This window comes from Molothrus aeneus, chromosome 1 (assembly GCF_037042795.1).
Source record: "Molothrus aeneus isolate 106 chromosome 1, BPBGC_Maene_1.0, whole genome shotgun sequence".
NCBI classification, from domain to species: domain Eukaryota; kingdom Metazoa; phylum Chordata; class Aves; order Passeriformes; family Icteridae; genus Molothrus; species Molothrus aeneus.
The window spans coordinates 24,861,388-24,888,491 of NC_089646.1; the positions used below are offsets into that span (position 1 = coordinate 24,861,388).

Here is a 27,104-nt window from a genome sequence, read left to right on the forward strand (position 1 = left end):
AAAAGTCATCATTTCTCAAAAAAAGAAAGAAAATGTATTTTGTATATGTGAGATGTTTAAATAAATTGTGAAAAAAATTAAATAAAGCATGTCCAGTGTTCCAAAAGAAACTATTTAATGAATTACTTGCTTAGATGCATTGGAGGTTCTCAGACCAAGATTTTAGCACATTGCTATAAAATATTTTGTTAAATCCTCAAAAGGTTGCCTACAGCTCTCTTAAGGGTGTGATTTTCTACTTGACTCTTCATTTCAACACTAACTTTTGAGAAGTTCTCAAGAAACTCAGTAACTCTGTGCCTTATAGTATGAGAAGTTCAGGAGCAGAAATAATTCCATCCTTTTTTCCAACTACTAAGTAGGATTAATGGGTGCAGAAGGATCACCATCTCACTTAAAGGTAGAAGGAAAATGAAGCTTCTCTCTTTCACTTGAGGACAGAAAGCTCCTGGCTGTTGATAGAGCTGCGCTGGCTGATGCTGGGCTGTAACAGCAGAATGATGTTGGTTACAGCAGAACCGTGCCTGTGCACATTAGAAAGGATGTGCAGACATCTTGCCAAGAATTTCAAATTGAGTTGTTTTGTCAGGACGGTCAGTGTTAGGCCCTTACAGTTTGTTCAGTTGTGTATGGGACGTAGAACCATATGCTTTTGCTAACCTTAATAATTTACTGTCACAAAAACCACCACGAGAAGCAAAGACTTCTTCTCTCAGACCATTTAGAAGACTGCTGAAATCCTTAAATGAACTGCAATTCCAACAGCCATGTTTTTGCATTTGGGAAGGTGCTTGAGAGAACCCACAGAGAACCATGAAGACAACAGCAAAACCATGTAAGGCAAGAGGTGAGATGGCCAGACAGAACCCCCAAAGAGTGGCATGAAGAAAATATCCAGAATAAAGTCCCTGTAACCTGCAGAAAGCAACACTCCAAAGATTAGCAGCTGAGACTCTGAAGGCAGCTCCAAATGGTGCAAGGGGGAATAAGCACTAAAACCTGTTTCTAAAGATTCTTTTTTTGTTCCTGCTTGCAATGAACTGATTAAGGAAAATAGGGCAAATAGCAAAACATGATCTTGGGTGCAGCTGCTATGTGCCTGCAGCTATGTGCTGAATTAGTAAAAATGGGAATTTCCATTATGAAATATAACCTATTTTTTCTTCACTGAGTAAAACATACTGTAGGTAAATACCTGCATTTACTCACTGGACCATGATGATTCTTAAAATATTATTATTATAAGCAATTTTTTTTACCATTTCAAAATAAGTTTGTTGTTGTAAAACCAGTAATTCAATATTTGAAAACAGTAAGGACTTTCTTTCTTTGTATAGATTAACTACAAGACAGGAAGTTCCTACAAGGACTGAAAAGCTAAAATTTCATCCCTCAGGTTATGCAATTCACTAGAAGGTATGAAAAGGTTATTGCTAGGATAGGGAGACAGGCAACAAAGGATTCTCTCCTTTGTTGCCTGGAGAGAAAAATAACCGCAAAGCACAGCTAAAGGAACACTTGAGCTTAGAAAGGAAACTACACCTAGCAAACACTGTCTCCTTTTGTTGTCTTCTGATTCTTCCTTTGCTCTCTGTGATCTATTCCATGGCATGTCCTTCTAGGAAGAGCACACCTTCTTTCTATCAGCTCACTGATTACATCCAAATTACTTGTTTTCAGATCTTTGCTCCCAAAACAGCCTCATTTGGAAATTAAACCTGAAAAAATACATAGTGTTTACCTCACAAATTCCAGCCTCATTAGCACCGGACAGATACTCAGTCTGCTTTGCAGGTTTTCAGCTTATCAGAACTTATTGCATGATCAACTATTTTGCTTATGCTACGTACAATATTAAAGAAACTATCTTTCAAAGATCATAGCTGTAAATAAGAGATAAAGGTCAGACAGGGCAGAGAGCCTTATTATTGTCTAGTTTTGGGAATATAAGATGTTGAATAAACTTCTGGTAAAGTGATCTTAATTATTTTTCTGAATAATCTGCCTTCCTATAAGCATTATCTTTTGAGAATTTAATTATCAGCAGCAATACTTCTAGAGCATTAGCATAAATTAGCTGAAATAATAGATTAATGTTTACATTTGTAACAAGAAAGAATCTTGGAAGGAAAGGAAAACAGCTGAAGTAAGTGAAAGGCAAAGTTTGCAGCAAGCCCTGGCTGTACTGTGCCACAACAGAATTGCTGGGGAAGCTCTGTAAAGCGTGGTGGAGAAACCGCTGATCTGTGGTGCTCAGTTGTGACCCAACTGTGCAAACCAAAGTACTGCAGCATTCAGACCATTTTCCTCCCTGGAATCTGCAGGACTGATGACCCTCACCTGTGTCATCAATAAATATGTTCTGTCTATCAGCTTCTCTTACACCATCCCCCCAGGAGATGGACAGAGATTAAAAGGCTCCTGTTAGTATGTGTTTCAAATTGTATCTAAGCTGACTTCTGATGTCTCCAGTGCAAATATTCCTTTTTGTATCCATGCAGTTTCCTGTTACAGCAGGCTCAGCTGGAAGCACATTGGGGTCTCTGTAGCGTGTCCTTTGCATTAATATGGCCTAAGTAAAAACTAGAGGAAAGGGGAACACCATCAAAGGGACCAACACTGAGCAAAAAGAAACTCAAAGCCTGTAGCATGGTTCTAGAAGGGGCAGTTGTAACAGCACAGCCCCGTAGGGAGAAAGACAAGCCACTGCGAATTATCTTCAGTATCTGAGTTTATGTGAGATGCTCTAAGCAACTGAGCTAATCTCAGGGCTGTTGCTGTCAAAATCTTCTGTGCCAAGACTATCCTACAGGCTATTTCTTCAAAACATCAGCATCAGAACTCACCCTAAATATGCACTAACATATGAGAAGAACACTCATCCAAACAGTCTAAAATATGAATACTGTGCTACAGACAAATATCCTTTAATACAGGTGAGTGACAAAACAACATTAACAGACAACTTATCTACACTTCCACCACTCAGGTTTAAGTTGAAGCTTTTGATGTGACTTTTGATTCATTTTCTTGTAGTGGTTTCAGAGAGGATCTCCTAGAATCTGCCTTCCTACCACCCTCTTGATGCAATGCTTTACAGTAATCATGTATCCAATTCCAATGAGATATTAGCAAGCTTAAATAAACCTCAGGTTATGCAATTCACTAGAAGGCATGCAAAGGTTATTGCATAAAAATAGCAAAGCAAGCTTAAATAAAGCTATTAGACGTGTAAACAGAAGTAACCCCTACTTCATAGCTTTACTCGTGCCTCATTCTGAGCTCATTGGAAATCCACCATTTTACTATAGGGCTCCCCCATGAATCTCAGATGTGCAATGAATGCCATCTACAATGCATAAACAAAGAAATTACTGCATGTCTATATTCTAAGGCTGGAATACATTTGTCCTTTCCTGGAAAACGTGGTTGGATATTACATGAGCAAAATTTCCTACACACGAATCCATGCTTATGTATACACTCCAACTACTCAGGAAATGATGATTCTCATTAAGGCAAATATAACTATCAAAACAAACAGATCATTTGAATATTATTTTGAACACAAGCCTTTGAAATATGTAAAATAAATTCCAATAATTATTATCAATATCTTACTACGTTCAAGCTACAGAAATTGGACCTTCAGGTGAAATTAAACTTTTCGCAAATGCCAATTCTGAAGACACAGTCAAACAGCACAGCAGTTCTCCAGTATTTTCCCCGGCGTTGTGCACCACCTACTGCCTCACATACTAATTACCAGCCCCTGAAGACTGTTTCTCTAGGGCTTTTATTCCCAAATTCACTTTCATTCACAGGATCACAAAATATTCTGAGTCAGAAGGGATCTACAAAGATCACCTAGTCCAACTCTTACATAAATGGCCCATAGAGGTATCAAACCCACAACCATGGTGTTGTTGGTGCCATGCTCTAAGTAACTGAGCTAATCTCAGGGCTGTTGCTGTCAAAATCTTCTGTGCCAAGACTATCCTACAGGCTATTTCTTCAAAACATCAGCATCAGAACTCACCCTAAATATGTACTAATATATGAGAAGAACATTCATCCAAACAGGAAAGTTCTTGGAGCAAACTGCAGGCTCACTCAGGGCACAAAAAAAGACAATAATTAAATATACTCTTTTAGTTGTTAGTTTCTGTCAATCTGAAATTATCTTCTCTATATAGCAGTATGAAGGACAAGGTTTTTTCTTCATGAAATCTTTCCTCCATAATGACTGTCAGTTTTTCTGTTTTTCAATTTTATCCAAAGGGATTTACCACTACTTTTTGGTTAAGGTATTTAACATCTCAAGGTGTAAGTCTCTGCTCCCAATATATCCCACTCTACAACAGTGTGACAAGAGGAGTTACCCAAACATAGTCTGAGTTAATTTGGAGAAAATGCTTTTCATTACTCTTTCTAGTTAATAATGAGCGACCATCTCATTTATTTTCATTTTCCAGCATTTAACAGGGAATAATATTAATTCCTCAATTTGAAAGAACATCCATTGCTATTATGGCTTTCTGTACCTGCCTCTATACCACATTTGCTTTACCACAGTCACCTAAAATCTCAATTCCTACAGAAGCTGCCCATAGCCAAAATTATTTGTTTGCCAGATTCTGTAATGAGATCCAAAGGACCTCTGCTTATTCTTCTCAGGAACAGCAGAGAGCAAACCACACCCATGAAGAGCACCTGCCTCACAGTAGACAAGAAGTAGAATTACAGTTTTACTGCATTTCTCTAATCTACTTTAATTCTCAAATGGATACAAGAGATGCATTAGGTACAATAGATACAAACAGATACAAGAGGTCCTCTGAACTTTTTTCAGTTCCATATGTGATTCTGGAGTACAGTTTCAAATACTTTATTTCACATAGTTCCTGTAACTCCAAGACTTAGTAGTCTCCAATTTTCTGGAGAGATTAAGAGCTAAGGTTAAGAATTAACCCTGTGCAGGACGAGCTGGTGGTTTGTGCCTACAGATGACAGTGTCCTTGTCTGGGTCCAGGTGAGAGGAACAAGCATTTCATCCCCTCCTCCAGTGCTGGGATGCCCTCAGCTGCTTTGGAGGTATGAGCACTTTGATTCTCCTGGAGATTCAGGAACTACATTCCTACCCCCGACTCACCTCCCTCATACAAGTTAACTATTAATATATATTTTGACAAGCACATCCAAGAGTAAACAATACTGATTCTAACACCTTGCTCATGTTTAAGGCAGTGTTTCTCTGGCCCTATATACAATGATATTACCATCTGCATAGCTTTTACTGTTGTCTGTACATCAGGATCTTATAGATCTCTTTGTTGTAATAAGACTTGGGTATCCATTCCAGGTGTGATACCCTGCTAATAAAATTACGGGCCAAGGACTGACCTATGGATTAACTGAGTTTCTCTCACACCTTCTTTCTTGGTCCATAGCAATGTTCTTACATTCTACTTATTCTCTGCTGCAGAAGCTTAGTCTAAAAATCCATTCTCTATGTTAACTCTACATAAATACTGTGGAAATTTCATATGCAGCAACTCAGTAGCTGTTTTCTGTGGGCTTTGTGTGAAAACTCCTTTACCTCTTTTTCTATCACATGAAGATGCACTGCCCAGACACACTATGGAGACTACTTGAATTGATTTCTACTGACTCCTTCATCTGTTTCTTAGCATGCTTACAAAGTTTAATAGATTTTTTTTTTGTTAAACTCACAGCCTTTTACAACCTGAAACTCTGAAATATAGGACAGCATGGCTCCTAAAAAAATATAAATTTTAAATTCAGTATTTGATATGATCTGGATCTAGTGTGTTAAAAGCCAACTGGGATTTGTATTCCATTTCCAAATTGCTTTGCATGTACCAGGAAAACAGGTCTGTGGAAAGAGAGCTCTGTGAGAGAAGGGTAGGCTCATAAAATAGAATAATAGAATTTTAAAGGGTGGGAGTGGACCTGAAAGTTCCTCTAGTGTGGAGACCCAGGGCACCAGGAATATTTCTCTGTCTGCTCTGGGGTGCCCTGACTCCCAGGGGAGCACTGACTTTGACCCTCATTCATGGAGAAAGTTTCCTAAACTTCAAGATAGACTAGAATCCACTAAAGTGTGAAACAGATTATAGAGAGTAGTGTAGGTGTATCACTGAGGTGAGAAATTTAGGTTTTGGGATTTTTAGTATGTTGTGAATGGAAGAAAGATGGAGGGCACAGGGTGTCATCCTGGGTATCTTCTTCATTCTTCTTCTTCCTTCTTCTTCATGGGTTTGGTGGCATTTTGTATTTGGGCATAAAAATCTGCATTGCAGGCTCTGTGGGATCAGTTATTGGGTTAAAAGGGAAATAGTCTAGGTGTCAGTTCTTAATTGGATAGTTTAGCTTTAAAAGACCTTGTAACAAGAGATTGTTGGCCATTTTTGCAGTGCTTTTCCAGTGCACTGAGCCTTGTGTGGACAGCATGCAAAACTCTAGAGAAGATAATAATAAACAAGAACCTGAAGACCGAAAAAATCCAGAATGTCTCTCTTTCCTGACACAAGACTGCTCCAGGAGGGTCTCCCCTGACAGGGGAGCCCCCCAGGGAGGGCCCAGCCAGAGTCCCAGAAGTCAGGGAATCCGCAACAGGTACCCCGGCAATCTAGTCATGACCACACCTGGCAGGGGCACCTCCCACTACACCAGATTGCTCAAGGCCTTATCCAACTTGGCTTTGAACATGGCCAGAGATGGGATACCCACAATCTTCCTAAGCAATGTGTTCCAGTGTCTAACTACACTCACAGTAGAAAATTTCTTCCTAATTTGTAAACTAAATTATCCCTCTTTCAATTTATACCCATTATTCCTTGTCCTATCACTACAGCTCCTGAAAAAGAGTCCACAAGAAAGCTGCTGAAGGAAAATGGGCTCCAGTGCAGTCACTGCATATGGATTTGTTCTGGTTTTGGGCTTTAGAGAAAACCATACACTGTTAGTTAAACCTTTCAGTTCAAATATTTTTAAAGCATAAGAAAAAACAACACAACAAAGAATTAGATCTACCCGCCAGTCATCTAGCAATTATTAAAGTGTGCTATGTACAGGAGGTTTACAGCTAGGGGAAAAAAACAATAGCTCTCCTGTAGATTCCAACTCACCAGTTACACAAAATTGCTGGAAATAGCACAACTATTCAGTTACCTGTTAATTCCTAAATGACAAATCTTTGCTAAGCCTGAGGTGCACAGTAGTCCATGTTGATATTTTGTATATGTGTGTTTATATTTCAACATCATAAAATAACACAGATCCTTTACAGCTCACAGACAACAAAAGAGAGCTCCATATAGACAAACAAATTTGACAGAATAGGCAACGTTGCAATGTTCGACTAAAATGAAACTATTTCTATGCAATTTCATTTTTAAATAATGATGCATGGAAATATTTTAGTCTGTTAATCCATTGCCTCATACTCAACAAACAAGGGTTTCAGTGAACCTGAGGCTTAAGAGAGAATTCCAAATTTCCAGAGTTTCACTGAATGGCTAGGGTTGGAAGGGACCTTGAGGTCATCTGGTTCCAACCCCCTGCCATGGCAGAAGAAAAGCAGAAACACGTCCCTGGGTGGGCTCGAACCACCAGCCTTTCGGTTAACAGCCGAACGCGCTTACCGATTGCGCCACAGAGACTCCCTGGGTGCTCAAATCTTCATAAGAAAAAATAATTTTCCTACCAAAAATAAATTTATGTTCCTAAAAACATCAATTTCAAGTAGCAGGGATTTAGTGCAGAGATGCTAAAAGAGAACATGGTCATCACATGGCATCTATATTGCTGGCAGCCTGAAGGAAAGGCTTATAATGCTGCACAAACACAGCAGAGCTTGCACTGTGCCTGTGTAGGCTTCCAAAGGCTGCCCTATAAATATAAAGAATTCTGAATTTTAAGAAGGCACAGCTGGGAGTACAAGGGAGAACCATGAAAAAGGAAACAATATGAAACAAAGCCTTCATGAAAAGAGAATAACTCAATTTGAAAGCAACTAACAGTGACTGCCATTTTTCCTCAACCAGGAGTCAAGAAAAGAGAGGGGAGGAATAGAAAAAACTTACACCTGCATACCAAAAAACTCATCAAAACCAAACATTCTTAACACATTGTTTTGATGGATACAAAGCTTTAAAGATAAAAATGCAAGCAGCTGAAAGAAAATTAATTTGTATTAGTGAGCTGAGCTGGGTCCCAGCCCTTTTCTCAGGACTGTGTAGCTGCACAGCAATGACACACCCCATGAGGCAGAAAGGTGTGGCCCCCTGACTGTCCTTAATTAAAGGGGACAGATGACTAAAATATTTGCTTTCTGCCTATTTCCCTTCCCTGTCTTCATCTGATCCATCGTTGTTTCAGACCCACAGAAGCCTGAAAGGAAAACACTATTAAGCCTCATGTTATAGAACAGCAGATGCATTTATCTCTTAGTGATAAAGCTAAATATGGCCTTTGTACATGTGATTTCATAATTATTTCACTTAATATCAGTCTGATTTTTGTACAGACTATTGAGAAACCATTTTTATAACTGTTACAAAATTAGAAATCTGTAAAAGCAGTAATTGCTGATAGAATTTCCAGGAACCACAGGTTTGAAGGCACACTTGTTTCAGTGTTTGGCTACAAATTCCGTACTCAGACTACACTCATTGATTGAACAAGTTCACTGAGAAAAAGACTTCTTACACTTTGTACTCCCTCTTCATTCATGCAATCAAATATTTGCAATAGGTGGCTACCATGCATACACATGACACATGGAAACTTGATTCTTAGGGAAAAATTGATTATCATAATGAGGCTGAAAACCCAGAAATTAAAATGTCTGATGCCATCATCTGGCAGGTACCCAAAAGCTGTCCTAGCAAAAGCTGTATAACTGAAAACACTACACCGCCCAGGAATCCATTGGAAACACAGCTTTGTTTCTGGAATTACAATTTGACCAGATCAATCTGGCAATGCTGCACCATTTAAATTCAGAAGTTATATGGTTTGGGGTATGGCAGATCCTATTAATTAATTAGTCAAGACTTAACATGTAAGTTAATGTAGGGAATATTCTACTTATTAAATAACAAACAGAATGTTCCATATGAAGATGTGATCATTTCCCTTATGAAACTTGAAGATTAGAAGTAAGTGATAATTTTTTTTCTAGCTCTGGTGCTTATATTCCTTGCTACATAGACTTGTGAAAAAATTATTATGCTCCTATACACAAACTCAGAGGGAAAAATGTCACATGAAAATGGCCTACTATTCCTCTGAGAATGCTTAAATGTCAGCTCTCTGTTACATCTGACTTTATACTACCATAGCCACTTCATCATCTTACATGCTCCCAGTCCTTGTGATTACATTGTGCCTTTGCCTGAGGACAGTAGCTGCAACTCAAGAAGCTACACATGGCTGTAATACTGAAAACAGGAAAAAAGGACATCTCCTGCGAGCTCAGTTTATCAGCAAACACATATGTGCATGCCAGGTTTGACCCATGACACAAGTTCTCCTTCCATTTATGCTGAGCCTGCCAAGAAGGGTCAGGAAGCATTAAAAGAAGAATTACCTCATCTAAATTATATCTGTGTAAATGACATCTGTCCAATTTAAATTTTTTTTCTAAATTGAACAGAAAGTCACCATTCTTCATGGTAAGTCATTCACCTTATTCTAACTTACAAGTAAATTACCACCTTACTTGCTCTCTCAATTCTGCAGAGGGAGGGGATTAGTTTAAAATAGATTGGTTCTCTGTGAGTGAGTGGAATTAGGTGGGATGAACCCCTTCATTCCTGACTGTTATTAGATCGATTCATAGAGGAAATAGAGCAGCCAAAAACCTCAGTAATGACAGCATCAGTCATTACTGACCATAGGAAACACCACAGCCTCTTATGGAAATAATTAAAACAGTTAACCCAAGGCTATCCCTGTAGAAAAAACATATTTGAAATTCTTCCAGAGGCATTTCACTTTTAATATTTATACACATTATCCCACGTGCACAGCAGTGTCATATCTCCTCTGCCTCTCAAAGGAAACACTTTTCTCTTCTCTGGGTCCTCTCTCTGTGGCTGCTCTAAGTGTTCCCCTCCCACTGATGGCCGTTGATGCTTCCAGCAGAGCAAGCAGAAAGCCAATAGGAAGCTGTAGCATTTGCAAATCAAAAGCTGAGGTTTGACTGATCAGAAGGGCTAGCAGCTTTCTGGGTTACTTTCAGCCCACTAAGTTGATCAGCAGACAGGAAAATAAAGAAGGTACACAATTTACAAAGCTGTTTCTAACTAATAATAGTTCATGTCTGGAGTTGGGTTTATAGGGTACTTTACAATCCCTAATTAGCCTTTTCTATCAGGCCTTTTATATATAGTGGTTTTGGTGTGAATTACTTAGGTATATGTCATGAGGCCAAATTCAATTGGCTTATGAAAAACAAGGAGGAACGTGTTAGAAGAGACCACATGCATGCAAACCACTTCCTAACTCACAGCACTTCAGCCAAAAGCTTCTGAATGAATGAAGGGGATCTCAATTATCAAACTCCTAAGCAATGTCTCCAAAGAAGTAAAAGCAGATGTCTTGCTCACACCTATATAAATATTTAATATACATAGGGGGATTATCGTAATTAAGATACTCAACCTGCAACAGTATCAGCATGTATTGGTACAGTCCTAAAATAATACAGTTGAAATCCACACATGGAGTTTTCAGGAATTGCTAAAGATCAGTGTTAGGTCTTCATGGCAAGTGAGGAATGCCCAGGGACTCCCAGCAGCAGGCAGCAGATCTGAAAGAGCCCTCCAAAGGCTGCAGGACAGAATTACTATTTCTAAGGGCTGTAATTTCCTGAGATGTATATAAACAGAACTATGGTTGTTTTGATAGCATTTTAGTTCCTGCTGCTCTTTTAGAGAAAGATGATTTAGTTGAAAACCCAGAAATTCTCTGGAGACAACCTTGTTGTGGAGACTTGAATTAATTTTTTGCTTCTGAGAATAAAATAATAAATTCAATTTCCCTGCTTAAGAATTGTACCCATTCTAACTGAGAAGCTGAGTCAACATCCCAGGAGCTGTGGCAGAACCCCAGATGCTTTCTGCATCTACACTGCTTATAGTAACAGCAGCAATTTGGGTAAGTTTTGAGGAGCTGCACTCATGGTCATAAATGGACCTTGTCCCATAGCCCTCAAACTTAACATATTGACATTGCAGAATGAGACAGGCTGAAGTAAATATGTTTTGGTTGGATGAAGTCTCATTTGTTTGTGAACAAATATTATAAAAACAGATGAAGAAGAAGAGTATCTGTGGTCCTCAATGACTGCAGGAAAGATATATTTCATAAGACTGTAAAGAATCATTAATGAGCAACAATGCAAAAAGCTACAAAATGTTCTAGCTAGAGAATACGTTTAAAAGTGTTTAAGTTGTTTTCTAAAGTGTAAAATGCATATGAAATTAAGACAAAGAAACTGAAGCACTAACAGGAATATTTTAACAATTTAAACAAACAATAAAGTTTGTTCACAGTAAGAAGGCTTTGAAAATTCCTGGCTTTTTGAATGAGGTATGAGAAAAAAATAATGCATCAATGAGATTTTTTCATTTATGGAGTAAAAGAATCCCTATGACAACCAGAACTGGGGAGTTGGTTTGTCTGGATTTTTGTTGTTGTCATTGTTTTAGTTTGGTTTTGTTGGGGTTTTTCTGGAAAAACATAACCAAGTAACTACCCATCTGTATGCTTGGCACCATTTTTCTCTCTCTTTCCCTAAAAGAATAAACCTGAGAGATTTAAAAGAGTGAAGTGCTTTTATTATTTAAAAAAGGTACTGAAAAGGTGAATGACTCAACAGACGGACTTGAATAGGAAAGAAGTATAGACTATATGTTGGCAGATAGTAAAGACATTGGTTGGATAGAAATGGGACATATATTGAATATATAGTAACAGCACACATCAGAATAATACTTAGAACTCAAATTTTGTACGTACACAACATTATGTGACTAGATACTGCACACATTTTCTAAGTTTTAAATTTGTTTATATGGTTTATATATGGTTACTTTGTTTTGTGGAAATATCTTTCCTGTGACAGCCTGCCCTGCTCTGGGCCTGCAGGGTTTGGTGGCAGCTCCATCACTGATGAGGGACTGGATTTGGAGCCCAGATTTCCTGCCCAACTCAGGTAGCTGCTTGTGGAGGAGCAGAATTTCCCTTTTGTAAATCTTAGCAAGGTTTGATTTCAGCAGTCATTTCATGCGTCCCCCAAACCCAGGTAAATGTGTGGGGGTCGGCCTCTTCTCCCAAGCAAATAGCCATAGGATGAGAGGACACAGTCTTAAGATCCACCACAGTAGATTTATGTTGAACATTGGGAAGAATTTCTTCAGAGAAAAGGTGATTATGGGCTGCCCGGGAGGTGGTGGAGTCACCATCCCTGGAGGTGTTTAAGGAAAAACTGCGTGTCTTTCCTTAAACTCAGTGACATGGTCCAGTTTGCAAGGTGGTGTTCGGTCACAGATTGGACTCGATGATCCCAGAGGTCTTTTCCAACTTAACTGATTCTGGGATTCTGTGTGTCAGCTTGCTTGTACAGTTACCCGCGTTCAGAGGGAGTGAGCGTCTCCCAGCCTGGAACGGCCATTTCGTTGTCAACAGAAGAGTGACAAGTGTTTAAAAAGCGCATTATTTGGAACGAAGCCCTCACTGTCCAGGAACCGTGTGGGGCACAAACCCTCGCCCAGCTCCTCGTTCACGGAGCACAGTCGCCAGGGGGTCTCCGCCTCGCCGCCGCCCCCTCAGCTGCGGGGCTCGGGCCGAGCGCGGTGCGATCCCGTGGAATCCACCGGGAGGCACCGCATCCTCACGGCGCCGCGGGGCGGGGAGGCGAACGCTGGGGCCGCCCGCTGGCGGCCGAGGGGAAGCGGCGGCGCCTCGAGCGGGGCGCCGGCTCCGCCCCGTGGGCCGGGGGGCGTGGGGCTGCTCTCGGCCGCGGCGGCGGGGACGGCGGCAGCGGCAGGGTCCGCGTTGGCCGCCGGCGGGGACCCAGTGCTGCCCCGCCGCGCCCGCCCGCCCCATCGCACGCTGTTGTCATGGAGGAGCCAAGATGGCGGCGCTGGCCTACACCGGGGGCAAGCGGGAGATCAACTACTACTTCAGCGTGAGGAGCGCCAAGGCGCTGGCGCTGGGCGCCGTCCTGCTCCTCACCGCCTGCCACGCCGCCTCCCGCCGCTACCGAGGTGAGGGGGCGGCCGCGGGCGCTCCGCGGGGGGCCGCGGCTGCCGGGCAGGGGAGGCGGAGCCCCGGCGGAGCTCGGGAACCGCGGCCGTGTAGGGAGGGCGGAGGGTCCCTCCGCCCGGGGCAGCCGCGGCGGGCTGGGGCGGTCGGGCAGCGTGGCGCGGCGGGTCGCTGGCTGCCGAGGGACGCGACCCTGGGGGACAGCGGGGACCAGGCCCACGGGGCCCTGCGGGCCCGGCCCGGGGGTCGCCGCAGGCCCCGCGGAGTGAGGCGGGCGAGCGGGGCTGTGGCTATGCGGTGTTTGCACTGAGAGCTCGCCGCAGCTCCGGGGGCCCGGCCTGCGGCAGGTGAAGCTGCAGGGGTAGAGAGTGACTTCTTCCCTGTCACTTGTTTCCGTACGGCATGATTAAAGAGCCAATTACTTGGCAATTAGTGGTTAAAGTCTTAATTGGTACGAGATCTGGTATATATTGTTTCACTCTTTGAAGCATCGCCTCAAACATAACGAAAGCGGCCGCTTTGGTGGATGGAGCGCAGTAAAGAGCTGTTGGCTTCACGTGTTGTCGGTGGCCGTGGCCAAGCCCTGGGCACGGAGCGAGCTTGTGTCACTGCGGCCGTGACCGGCCGCGCACCTCGGGTACGGGGCGCCGGGAGCTCGGCGCGCTCCTCCTCGCTAGGGTTGTTTCGGCCCTGAAGCAGAGAAACTTGGCATGATCCATAAATGCAAATGCAGCCGCTGAAGGATATATTTACTTGTTTCTGTGTCACGCTGAAAAATGCGGTGTGTTTTTGTGGGTAAATGAAAAAGTTGATCTGTAAGGAGATGACCGCGGCTCTGTTGTAGCACAGCTGGTGTCGTGTTAACACTTGGCTGCCAGCATTCATGGGAGACAAGGCTGAGCAAGGCAGTTCATTGTGGAAATGGAAAAAGGGGTAGGGATCTCTGTGTTTACAATTCCCTAGATTCACCCTCTAGCTGGCATGTCGGTAAGCCTGATAAACTGACTAGTATTAAATTGGAAGCATTTACTGAATTCTAGAGTAGATCAAGCATGAGGTAATTGAACTTGCCTGTCGTGCAGTGTTCCTTAAGGCACAAAAGAGTCACAAAACTGGACAGAAGGAGGGTGGCAAATTTTTAAAAAGGGATTGCAAGACTAAGCAAATGGGGGGTGACATATCAAGCAGGTTACAAGGAAAATGAAATATGCATAATTTCAGTATATTCTGTGAGAGTTAACGAGGGGGGTGAGTCTTAGATTGCAAAATGGTGATACTTTTCTGGCCTTTATGTAAATTGATAGAGTCAGTATGAATTGTTACAAACCTTTCAAGTTTTTTCACCTAAGGCTTTCAGTTTCTTGAAGCAATTAAAGGGAAAGGGAAAGGTTTTCCCATAAGTGTTTAAAAGGTCGGAGGACATGGAGTCCTAATAGTGAAAACAGATTTACCAATTTGGGCTTCTATGAACATAAAATGTTCAAAAGAGAAGTTTAGAAAAGGAAGGTGGAAAAATTACAGCAGATGAATTTCTAGGATAGATAAAATCAGAGGTGCTTTAATCGAAGAGATCATTCTGCAAACCTGCAGTGATATCAAACAGTTGAAATTCAGCAAATGCCACAATACTTTTGACAAGTAATGAAAAAAGCAGAGGTTTTCACTGATAGTGCACAGCTAAAGCTCACTGGCACCTCACTCATTCTCAGCTGGTCACCCACTCTTAGTAGTGGTATGATAGAACTTGGAAAGTGTGTACAAAAGAGCAACATAAATGTCAGAAGAATAAAACAGCTTCTCTATGACAAATAATAAACTAAAATTCTGTAGCTTGGGCAGAAACCAAGTAACTTCTGAATGTTCTCCAATGTCAGGAATTATTGGGGGAAGGTAAATTGATTTTTATTGTGCCATAACTTACAAAGTATCAACTGACAAATGAAATTGGGTAATACATTTTAAATGATTGCAAGAAGGCACTTTCTTTTACACATAAGACATTTTACATCAAGATTTTCATATCAAAATATCCCAAAAAGGGTCATTTATGATTTCCAGAGGGTGTTTGAGGTAGGGCTGCAAAGAGGTTCAAAGTAGCAAGGCTGTGAAAGCCAGGCCGTGTCACATAAATGATTGCTGTGTTTGTTGTGCTTTTATACTTCCCCTTTTGTCTGATTGTCATTACAAGGAAAGGTTTTAGCTAATTTTGACCACAGCCAGGCAAGTACATATTATAGATAGGAGCCCAGTGTACTTCCAGTCAAAGTTGCCTGTATAAAATTTACTTGTATGGACAAATGCTGACCCGGGGTTGTGGAAGGTCAGATTTATCTTCAGGAAGACTCTTGTATTTAGGAGTCACCTACATTTTTTTACAAAAGAATGTGAATAAAGAGAAGGTACAGGCTGTCTTAATTTGTGGAGAGTTAAGTGGGTTCAATGTTTACATACTACCCAGTGAAGGTAATGCTTTGTGGTTTTCAGTTGCTATATTTCAAAGGTACAGTCCTAAACTGTTTTGGAAATAAGAATTTATTTAAAATTTCACATTCTTGGAATCAACAGTAGTACACTCTGTTTAAAACTACATTTTTTACTTTGAATAATAGAAAACAATTGAATTTCCAGGTCTTTGAGAGTATGTATTTTAGAGAAAGCTTTGTGAAACAGTCTGCTCTGGTGCTGAATGAAGACTTTGAGATTTCACAATTTCAATTGAATTCCATGATTTTGAGGAATGATAAATTAAAATAATGAACATTGAAAAAATTCAGAAAAATTATAAACTTTATATAAATATAATGTTGTGTATCTAAGTGAGCATAAAACTTTATGTGTTGGAAGGATAATTTACACAAAGAGTTTAAAAAGAATGGTCTGTGTTTTGTGTATACAATGGCACTTGAAATTCTTTTTCTTGAGTTTTGGGTTGGTTTTTTCGTTGGGTTTTTTGTTGTTTGTTTGGTTTTTTCTTTTAAGATCTCATTGATGGTTAAGAGGAAGTTGTGGTGTATTAAAATGAGCATAGTTCTTTGGCTGCTATTTCACCTGCTAAATCCAGAGCTGAGCTTTTCTGGAGGCACTGTCTGGTTGGTAACCTCCTCTGTACTTTCTTAGCTGCTGTTTCAGTTTTGTTTTATTCCTCTGCCTCATCTTCTCCCTTTATTTTCTACTATTACGTTTAAAGGAAGATACCAAACTTCAGTAATAGCCTGAATGAGTTTCAGGAGCTTTCTAATATTGCTCAGGGCAATAGTAAGATAATCAATACCTGGAGTTGGGAAAGAATGCATAACCCCTTGACATGCAATATTGTCTCTATGTTTGAAATGTATACCAGTGTTTGGAATGTTACTTCAGTGAATGTACTGTAGGATGAAGGATTGATCTCTGTTGGACAATTATTGTGGTGGAAGACATGGAGGACAGAGGTACTGAGCTTGGGTCATGACCTCTATGTAGGGACATCTTCCAGTCTTGAAAACTTGATTGAGAAAGAAGTGACAGTGATCTACAAATCATGGCATCCAGACTGCCTTGTTCCATTGAACAACCAGGGAGTGCCCCAAGGAAATATAGTAAAAACCATATTTCAGATAAAGGCAGATGATTCTGTGGGTGCTAAGAACTTGAAGACTGCATATCCATTTCACTAAATCCTTGGAATGAACATAGTTGGGAGAATATTAGGCAAGAATGTATTGTTTATTTGCCCTCTTCTTACTCATCTCTGAGCTTTTTGCCCCTATTGAAGATGGAACACTAGGCTAGACTGACCACTGGTCTGACAGAATAACTGTCCTGATTTTCTTACATATCTTTCTCAGCAAGTTAATGGATGTCAGAGCGAGTCTGATTAGTGGTAGATATTCTTTTACAAAGTTCACTCTTACATCACTTCCATACATATCCTAGCTGTCATCATCTGCAAAGTGGAGGGCTTCCTATCAGTAATAGCTGTAAACCACCTCATTATCAAACTCATGTTCCTTTTGATTAGATAGTTTTTTTATTATTCCTGACAGTTTCATTTTTTATGCAACTTACTTGAAATTATAGTTTTCAAGTTTGAGAATTAGGGAAATTGTGTTGCTTGAAAACCAAAGTATGAGTTGAGCTTAATGAAGTGAAGGTTTCAGAGAAAGTGTTAGGTATGGGCAGTGGTGGATTGTTCTTGCCCAAGCTAGAACAAGTCCCTACCACTTCATTCACAACCATTTCCCTGTTTGTCAGTGCTTGGAAATGCCAACTATGACAAAAATGTTGGAGAGCAACTTCTCTTGCAGTGAATGGGTTCAGTTGTGTTCAGTTATAAAGCAGCAAAATCTGACATGGAGCTGGGAAGATAACAGTCACTGATTTCATAACTGAGATATTTGAAATTTAACATGACCTAAAACATCAGCACCTGTAAAATGATTAATCTTAATTAGCATAAAGTTTATTGACTGGAAGAGGTAAGTGCAGTTCAGAATCATCAGCAAATTGATGTGTAAATGTTTTGGGGTTTTTTTTGCGTATTAACCCATATCACCTCTTATAAGATGACCACATGACCATATGTCTTGCAAACCTTGTAATGAGTTTTATGTTCTATACAAGATGCTGTGCATGATGATTCTGTGTAGAAGGTTACTTTATTCAACAGTTGTATTCTTTAATTTCATATTAGTGTATTTGGGATAGTAGATAGCGAAGGGGATTGGTGTCTCTTAAAGGAAATGCCATTCTAAGTCACAACATCTTTCTGACAGCAGAAGTGGGATCACTAACATGTTGTGGCTAGGGGTGGGATTTACAGAACAAGTGTTGCATGATGAGTGAGAAGGCAACTTGCAGAAGCTTGTGCAAGATGTATTTACAATGAATTGAATTTGTTTACTGCTGTTGATTATGTCAATTTCTGTTTTTCAGATGTTGCCAAATTATTTTTTATAATGGCAACAGGGCTGTGTTTTATATTTAATGTGTCTGAATTCTAATCTTAATATAACATTTCAAAGGTGGTGATACATGTGAGTATCTTCTGTCCAGTGGGAGATTTCTTGGAGAAAAAGTATGGCAACCTCACAGTTGTATGATGCATAAGTATAAAAATAGGTAAGGAAACTCATGTCTTCTGTTCATCTGTAAATAAGCATCATTGTTGTTTGATTGCAGCTATAGTAATTGCTGTCATTGTAGCAATAGTGTAATCTATTGTTCTCTTTATATCTGATTCTCTAGGCTTTCAAAAATGTACATTTATGAGAAAGAAGTCTTTTCCAAGTACTTTATCTGTGTCTACAGTTTTTACCATAGTTGTATTTCTGTATAAAAATACAAATAAATGTTGGTGATGGAGGTACTGGCACAAATTATGGAGAGCCACATGAGGCTGCATATGTCACTTTCAGATTGCTGACCTTATGTTTCAAATTGCAAGTAAAAATAAATATCCCAAATAAAATCACCTGTGACTTTTTTCACTTCCTAGTAAGAGAGCTTTTTTTTTTTTTAGAGTTATGCTGTATATTACCATTTTGAAACAACTGTATTTGTAGCATACATAATAGGAAGATCTGCTTAGTTTTTTGCCTAATCACATTAGCAGGAGAGTTCATTTTCAATTCAATGCAAATTGCAATAAATTGTTTATTAATTCAGCATGTTAAAAAAATTTATCCTGCCTTAGAGCTGGATATAATGTTTAGAATTATCTATATAGCTCTGTAGATTTTGAGAATACTTCTTTCTAAGTATGTTGTAATGTTGTGTTTTGTTTTACAGTGAAGCAAAAAATTGCCTCATAGACAAACATGTTGTATTTATAGGAGATTCTAGAATTCGACAACTGTTCTATTCATTCATAAAACTGATAAATCCTCAAGTCAAAGAAGAGGGAATTAAGGTGAGATAGTTTGTTTTGGTGATTGATTTTTTTGTTTCTTTCTTCCCAATTTACCTCATAACACTTGTCTGAACTTCAAAAAATCAAATGATACTCTTTGCTGGCCTTGCCATATGAAAGGAGAAGCACAGAAAGGTCTTTTGAAGAAGAACAAGATTAGACCAAAATAACTGTTTAGGTACACATGAGATAATTGCAAATCTGAGAAGAGAACTGGAAGCTCAAGAGAAAGCTTGCAGCAGCCTGGGAATAAATTAATGAAGCTGACTTGTCCCATAGCAATTTATGCTTCGTATTTGGTTTCTTGATGAGAAAATGATTGCTCCTTTGTGTGTGTTTAAATAGTAGTAATTCATGCCTTCTAATTTGTCATTTAAAATGTCAGTTAAATTGCTGATCTAATCTGTTCATAAAGATCCTTGGGGCAATGACAGATTTCCAGGTCTAACTTGAAGCTGAAACTAAAAATAGCTTCAGATCTTACCTTCTTTTTGATCACTGATGAAGAGCTGTCTGAATTTTATAACATTAAGTATGTCAACTGCAGCCAGGTGGAAGGAGGAAGAAAGGATTTAGGTGTATCACTTGTTGAACAAAAAGCTGATTTCTTTTGCTCTGTGATACTTTTTGGGCACATGTCTTCATAGATGTATGTACATACATGAAAAGACACCTTTCAACAGTACATCAGATTTGTCAATTATTTAGTAATTCTGTCATTTAGAAGTGCAAGGTGGCAGCTTGTCCAGTATGCAGCATGCAATCACTTCCACCTGTCAAAACAAGATATTTGATTGATCCAAGAACTCTGTTTTTCCTAGTCAATTGGTTAGGATGCTCATGCTGCCCAAAAGTAATGGTGAGATGATAGAGTGCTGTAATGGATCTTGAGTTGAGAGTATTTTTTGTCAAGTGTTACTGAAATCAAGATCTCAGTTTGAAGAAGAGAAATGCACTTGTTCTTATGGATCAGTACCAAAATGAATTTATATTTTATAAATATTTTTATAATTTAAAGGAGTATTTTATATTTTTAAAGGAGTATTGTGAATGCATATCTGACTCCTTCCTTTCTGATTTATAGTTTTCACTCTGAAAATTTAATAATGCATTATAGATTTTATTTCTGCCTCAGACTATTTTCTTTTATTCTTTAATTAAAACTGTGTTGGTTGTTTTGTGTAAAGGAGATGGTCAGATGAAAAAGAAGGCTGGAAAAAGGCAGTGTAAGAAAAAAAAGAGGAAAAGTCATAAGTTTTTCTTATGTTGGGAGGCTAAATTTAAGAAAACATTTGATACCTTTGTAACAGAGTGAGCAGGAAGCATTTCAGATTTTGTTGGCTAGTTTGCTTCCAGGAAAAATAACTGTTTATTTTAGTAGCTTGTTTTATCAAGAAAGCAACATAAATATTTTGTGTGAATACACTGACAAGTTTATACAAGAAAAATCCTCTCCACTGAAGATAAATACTGGGTGAGAGCAAGTTAACATAGGTATGTAAATATTTTGTTTTCATTCTGAAAGTTTCTCTTACTTTGTTTTTATTGTTTTGGGGTTTTTTGACAGCATGGAAATATCCCGTTTGAAGATAAATCTGCTTCAATTAAAGTGGTAAGTTTTTATCTAGTGTTAAATTGCAAACCATAATCATGTTATTATTTCATACAGTATAATTGAAAATGCCATCAGAGCTGTAAAGTTAAAAGAAGGTTAAGACCATCAACATTCTTTATAAATATTTCACAGATGTCTCACAGTGCATCTTAACATAGTATGTTTTAAGAGAATTTGGCATGGAGTGCTTGCATTGTGGCTTAGTTTTGGGCATAAGCTCTGGGACTGTGTGTAATTTTTGTCAGATCTTACAGTTTGGCCTTTCCAAGCATACCTGTTGCCAGGAAGTTTACTCTTTTCATGCTGTAAAAATATATATCTGAGTTTCCCTGGACTGGTAATTGTAATTGCCACTGAGTTTTCTATGCTATCCCAACAAGTATTCCTTCCACTGTTTTTACATGGAGAAATAAGCACAATGTTGATTACCATGTGGATATTTAAAAAAAGTAAACAAAGTACTTGAGGCTAGTTTTTCTGAAGGGCTCTGTTCTCCTCTGCCCTGGCACTGGAGATGCTGTCGTCAATAGCTTTCTTTGCTTCCCATGACAGCTGTCAGCAGTGCTGGCATTGTGCTAGTCATGTATTTATTTATGCCCTGAAGAAAGCTCATTCTCTATTCACCAAAACCAAAGAAGCAGTGTGTTTGCTGAGTTCTCTGAATATGGGTTTTCAGTACTTGTTTGTGTACATGGTTAAGATTTAGGGTACAGAAAAACATTTTAGGGTAGTAAGCCCATGGCAATTGAAGCATGTGCTGACCTACTCTGTTGGCCTTCACAGTATGTTCCTGTGTTTGTGCTGTAGCTAGCACTGGTAAGCTGTGGAGTGGGTTGTTTCAGGAGTTAATTCAGCCAAAAAGTTACTTTGTAGGATTCCGTTTCAGTCAGGTCTGATGTGGTTCATCATGTGGTTTTCTGAATGCTGGAAAAGATGGGACAGAGCACAAGGCAGGAGGAAGAGGCTGATGCAACATGATTTACATTGGGCTAGCCTGACAGGGTCTCATCTTCAAAACTCCTTAACCACAAAGATTTGAGATGGCAGGTCTGGGCTTTTGGGAGATGTCTCATAGTTAATATATTCCCAGTCTGCTGCTCCCTTGTTTTGATGCAGTGTTGCCCTTCAACATTATTGGCATGGTAGCTGAATTTCCATATTCGGACTGGCTGTGACCCAAATGTAGAAAATTCTTGACCATCAAAAGAGAAAATTGCTGGGAACAAGTAGAGAGTTTAATTTTGCCCTTTCTAGTCATCTCAGTAACTCTTCTGTCCTTCAGCCACTGTAGAGGACTGCATGATTGTTCACAGGTTCCACAGCCAAATAATGAATTGACAGTACTCAAGCGAACTACCAATATGTAACAATCCAGAGGAGTGGATGATAGAGCTTTCCTCTCTGCTGATAGTGTTTCAGCATTCTATGACAAAGTTTCCTCACAATAGTTTCTGCATGTGCTGTCCCTGCTATTTCCCTTCAATGTGTATTTTTAGACTATTCAATAGTGCTGTCCTGAGGAGTAACTAAATGCTAGAAGTCATGGCTTTCCCTGGGAGACATAAAAGCACTAGTCTACACTGTCCTTCGAGGTGAAAGCTGAGCACTGCTTCTGGTATCTAAAAGAATTGTTAGGTTTTGATTTTGTTTGAAAATCATGATTTCATGCTATCAATTATTTTAAGCTTTGAAACAAAGAAAATCTGCTGGTAAAGATGTGGAAAACTGAGCAAAAAGCAAGTTCTAATAAATTATAGATGTGACCTTTTGTGGTCCCTGATTGCAGTAGAAACCCAAGGACATCTCATTTGGCAGACATAAAAAATAAACCCTCTTGGTGAAATTCTGACTCCTGAACTACAAATAAAAATTTGTTTTTTATGACGGAAAAGTTTTGTGGATTTGTTGGCTTCTTCTCTTTTTTTATTCTTTGCTTTATGTTTTCCATGCTGAAGTAAGATACCGGGATTTTCATGCTAATTATAAGGAAATCACACTCTGAGACAAATGTTTTTCCTTTAGAATTGAACTGATGGCAATTAGTTTGATTTTTTGCATTTTTTGGTTTTAGTCTACTGATTGTCTTTTAAGCCTGCAGAGTAACTGCCTTTTTTTTACAGGATTTTCTGTGGTATCCAGAAGTTAATGGCTCTATGAGGCAACGTATCAAATCTTGGGCTGAGGTTTGTTTTAAGAGATCTATAATTTGACTTCAGAGTGGTAAAAGGGGGATGTTTACTGGTGTATATGTTTCGGGGTATCTCCTGGTTTTCCAAGGATGGTATTGCTTGGACCTTAAAAACCCCTAAGCAAACTAGAAAAACCCTAGGAACAGGTTCATAGGAGCAGGTTAATTAGTCCTTTTAAGAGCTAAAAGAATTTCAGTCTGGTTTGGCATTTTACTTCCTCTCTGGCGGCAGTGACTCCAATTTAATGTGACCAAATATTTTGAGCCTTATGAGTCCATTTCAACTTGAGATATTCTGTGATTCTATGATTTTGTATATATGTTAATTTGAACATTTCAGAGTGAAGGGCAAAGGTAATTTGCAAAGTCAAGAATTCTTTGATTTGATTTGTTTTCAGTATCTCCCTCAATTAGCATGCTAATTATTTTATGTGTTTCAGTTATGATGCAGGCTGTCATGTTATTCTGTATGTAACTCTGATGACAAGTAATACATTTACAGATTGGCAGCTAATTTTTTCTTGTTTCTTCCTTTGTTGACCTTTCAATGGCCTGGAGTTATTTAGTAGTAGCTCACAGTGATTATTTTGCTATCCTGTTGATCGTTCTTGCACAACACTTTCCATCAGGATAGCTGAAGTTATCATTTGGTTTTCTTTTTCTGTGTTTCTACAAAAACTGAGAGCTGCTGGTTTTCATTGTGGTGCTGGGATAAAACTGCTTCTGAGGTGGTTAGGGCTGTTTGTTTCCTTGTGCTCTTTTGTTTGAGTACACTGGCCCTTGTCCTTGTCTTACACAGAACTGTCACATGCCTCTGGGATGACAATGGTCAATGCAGCAGCTCTAACAGATGTTTGACAATGCTGAGACTGAGATAAAAAGTTCAGTAGTGTGATCTACAATTTACTTGACCTTAGGAGAAGATATTTTAAAGAGAGCTTATGCTGCTCAGTTGATCAGGATTATAGGTGCTTATTGATACTTCATGCTTTTGTAGATTTTATTATGTGAATTCTGTTATGTATCTTGCAAATATCAAGTGTATGTTCTCTGCAATATATCTGCAATCTACTCTTTTGTAGCCATTAGCTGATGGGCAAGTGAGTCATAGTTAATGTAGATATGAGTCTTAAAATAATTTAAGAATATTTTAAAACTCATTGCTTTTTTTGTTTGTTTCTTAGGGTTCTGTGGCAAAACCCCATATAATTGTAGTAGGAGCTGCCACGGTAAGTTATACATATATAGGGGATTTTAGTGAAGAAGGAAGTTCTTGTAGGATAACTTTTAATGTTCTCAAGTTGGTTACATGAGCAAGTGGTTAAACACAGTTTGGAGTAAAATATCTATTCTCAGTGAATTTGTTGTTACTAAAAGTAGTTTTAAAATACCAGGTATGCTTTATTATACCTGTGTGATGTACAGTACTTGGTTTTTGTCAGCAATACTGGTTAATAAGCATTAATTTGCTTTAACCTAGCTAATAAAGTGGATTTAGTTAAAAGCAGATTATTAATTTTAAAAGTTAAAGTATTTGCATACTAACTGAAGTGTATTTTTAATACACCTTTTTCAGTCACAAAATTCTACTTTTGAGTATGGCCCAATCTGGGGTTGGAGTTCTGGAATCTTGTTGCACTGGAAGATTCCACCACTGATATGCATTGCAGCATTACAGGAAACAGGGCTGACAAGTACCAGAAGAGGTGTCCTGACCCATCAGTTTGCCACCAGGCAGGATATTTCTACCTATGTTGCACTTGGCAAGAGTCCACCAGTTCTTTAAAACTTCCAGAGATGGAATTCAGCAGGCCCCCTTAATTAGTCTGTTCTAGTAACAAAGTCAAATCAAACAAACACTCATCCCATTATTTCCACATTTAATGTCCCTTGCTTCCAAATATTTGGGAATTGGAATTTGGAAAGAATTAGCTAATTTATTTTCATAGGAGGTGAAATGTAAAGGGGGGGAAATGTGTTGCATTTAGAACAAAATCCTTCAAAAGCAGTTTGTTTTAGAGACAATTGAGGCACTCTACCAATCTGGAAACTTGTGGGCATGCCCATCTAAGGACGAACTCCCTCACTTTTAAGAGGAGGTCATGTGTGTATGTAGCCCTCCACACACTTCCTGACGCATCAAAAATTCTCCTTTTCCTTTAGGTGAACCCCTAAGTTCCCTTCCTCTGTCGGATCTACATAAATATTTGAGCTTTAGGAATTGTAGTAAGCCTAGAATATAATTTCTCAGTCTGAGACTGTAGCATTTATTACTAGGATGAGTCATTGTCTTCCATATAGAAAATGCCATTATATATGGATAATGGCATGGAGAAGGTCAGGTTGCAAAGCTGCAGGACCCTTAGCTAAATAATTCCCTTTACTTGTATGTATCTATTAGCCCTAGCTTGTTGCCTTTTGTGGACAGCAGAAGATAGAAACTAACAATATGCAGGGGAGGCTCTGCTCTTTTTAACACTACTATATTTATACAAAACATTTAATATGATATCTAGAGTTGAACAAAAATAAACATCCTCTATTTTAAGGGGCTTCCAAAAAAATAAAAGCTTCAAAAATCAGACATATCAGCAACCTCACCATAGCTGACAGTGGTGTGGTAACCTGCCACTAGATTAAACTGGTGTGTGCTCTTGGACTTTGTTGCATTTTGAAATTTACCTATATCTTTAACTTAGTTCTTGGGTTGGTCATGCTAGTTCAGCCTGGACATGTCTGTCTTAAGATGGCAACTGCATAACAGTTTATAAATAGAAGTCCCATAAGCTGGAGGAGCTCCAGCTCATGCAAAAGTCAGTTGCCCTCTTATTTTGGGAAAAGGAGCTTCTCTGAGAATGTCATTACCATGCTCTGCTTCTTAATTCCTCACTTCCTGTTGCATGGAACATGCTGCTTTAACTGTCTGTTAAATACTGTTGGTGTTTGAAATTAAGTATTTAGCTGCTGGGAGAAACCGCTTCTTTTTTTCCAGTGGGAGTTCTCAGAGCAGCTGTATGTTATTTGGCTTCACAAAGTATTAATTTATATTGAATAATATTTTCAGGAAGTGCATTAATCAGTGTACTTGTCTTCTGATGAAATTTTTATGTGGCTATTTAGAGATAAATAGGTTTTGCTACATTTAGGTTAATTGTTATGGTTTTGCTTTTTTTAGTTTTTACTAGGTCAGTAGAGATACAGTAACACTTTAAAAAAAAGCTGCCTCCATTTTTCATACAATTTTCAAAAGTTAGGAGGAATTAATGGGTGGGTATAGCATTCTCCCAGGGATTTCCTAGAGAAGATTAAACCAGAAATTAAAATGGCTCTTGTTTGGTTTTTGAGGTTTTTTTCCCCTTTGTGGATATCTGCAAAGCAGATGGAAATATTGGAACTTGATAACACCATCAAGTTTTGCTTGCATGCATCTCTTGCTCTAGTCAGTCTAGAGGGGAATTGATTGAACTGGCCAAGATTTTTCAACAACAAGAGTGGCTTTGCTACTTCATTGTTGGATAAAACCAGGAGACTTTGAATTAAAATTAAATTTATGAAAAGTCAAATATACACATAAGTTGAATGTTAAATACTCTGTATTTGGATGATGTGATTGAATGTAATTACCTGTCTGGATACCTGCTTGGTCTAAAAGATTTTTTTTAGCACTTTTGAATAGAAAACTGAAGAAATTTAGCTGTATTGAAATAATGAAAAATAGCTACAAATGGAGCAAGGGAATCAATTAATTAGGGGTCCTCAGACATACATGTTCTGAATTTATTTCTTTTTTTTCTCCAGTGGTCTATCAAGATTCACAATGGCAGCAACGAAGCTCTTGCACAATATAAAATCAATATCACTTCAATTGCACCTCTTTTGGAAAAATTAGCAATAAGTAGTGATGTTTACTGGGTCTTACAAGGTAATGAACAGTAGCTAACAATTTTTAACTTCACTGTCTGTTGAATTATTATGTTGTAGGCTATGGAAAACTTAATCCATACTGCTTACTTGCAGATTGAAAAAGGTGTTAGTTGAGCTTCAGTCTCTCCTTTCTTGCAATCATAACTAAGCTGATACCTAAATAGCTGCTACTACTGATAGAGATTTCA

General features: G+C 38.9%; 1 protein-coding gene and 1 non-coding gene across 2 annotated transcripts in view; one reads left to right on the forward strand and one right to left on the reverse strand.

Moving 5' to 3' along the window:
- Positions 1-7,611: 7,611 nt before the first annotated feature.
- On the reverse strand, positions 7,612-7,685 carry TRNAN-GUU (transfer RNA asparagine (anticodon GUU)). Its single transcript has one exon. It is a non-coding gene; the product is annotated as a tRNA-Asn (tRNA).
- A 5,380-nt stretch (positions 7,686-13,065) lies between these two features.
- Positions 13,066-27,104, forward strand: part of CASD1 (CAS1 domain containing 1) — a 28,478-nt gene continuing 14,439 nt past the window's right edge. Inside the window, exons 1-7 of the mRNA XM_066553455.1 lie at positions 13,066-13,301; positions 18,303-18,399; positions 19,069-19,189; positions 20,757-20,801; positions 22,925-22,987; positions 24,177-24,221; positions 26,791-26,914. Coding sequence (XP_066409552.1) covers positions 13,169-13,301; positions 18,303-18,399; positions 19,069-19,189; positions 20,757-20,801; positions 22,925-22,987; positions 24,177-24,221; positions 26,791-26,914 — 628 coding nt within the window. The 5' untranslated portion in view covers positions 13,066-13,168. The remainder of the gene's footprint in view (positions 13,302-18,302; positions 18,400-19,068; positions 19,190-20,756; positions 20,802-22,924; positions 22,988-24,176; positions 24,222-26,790; positions 26,915-27,104) is intronic.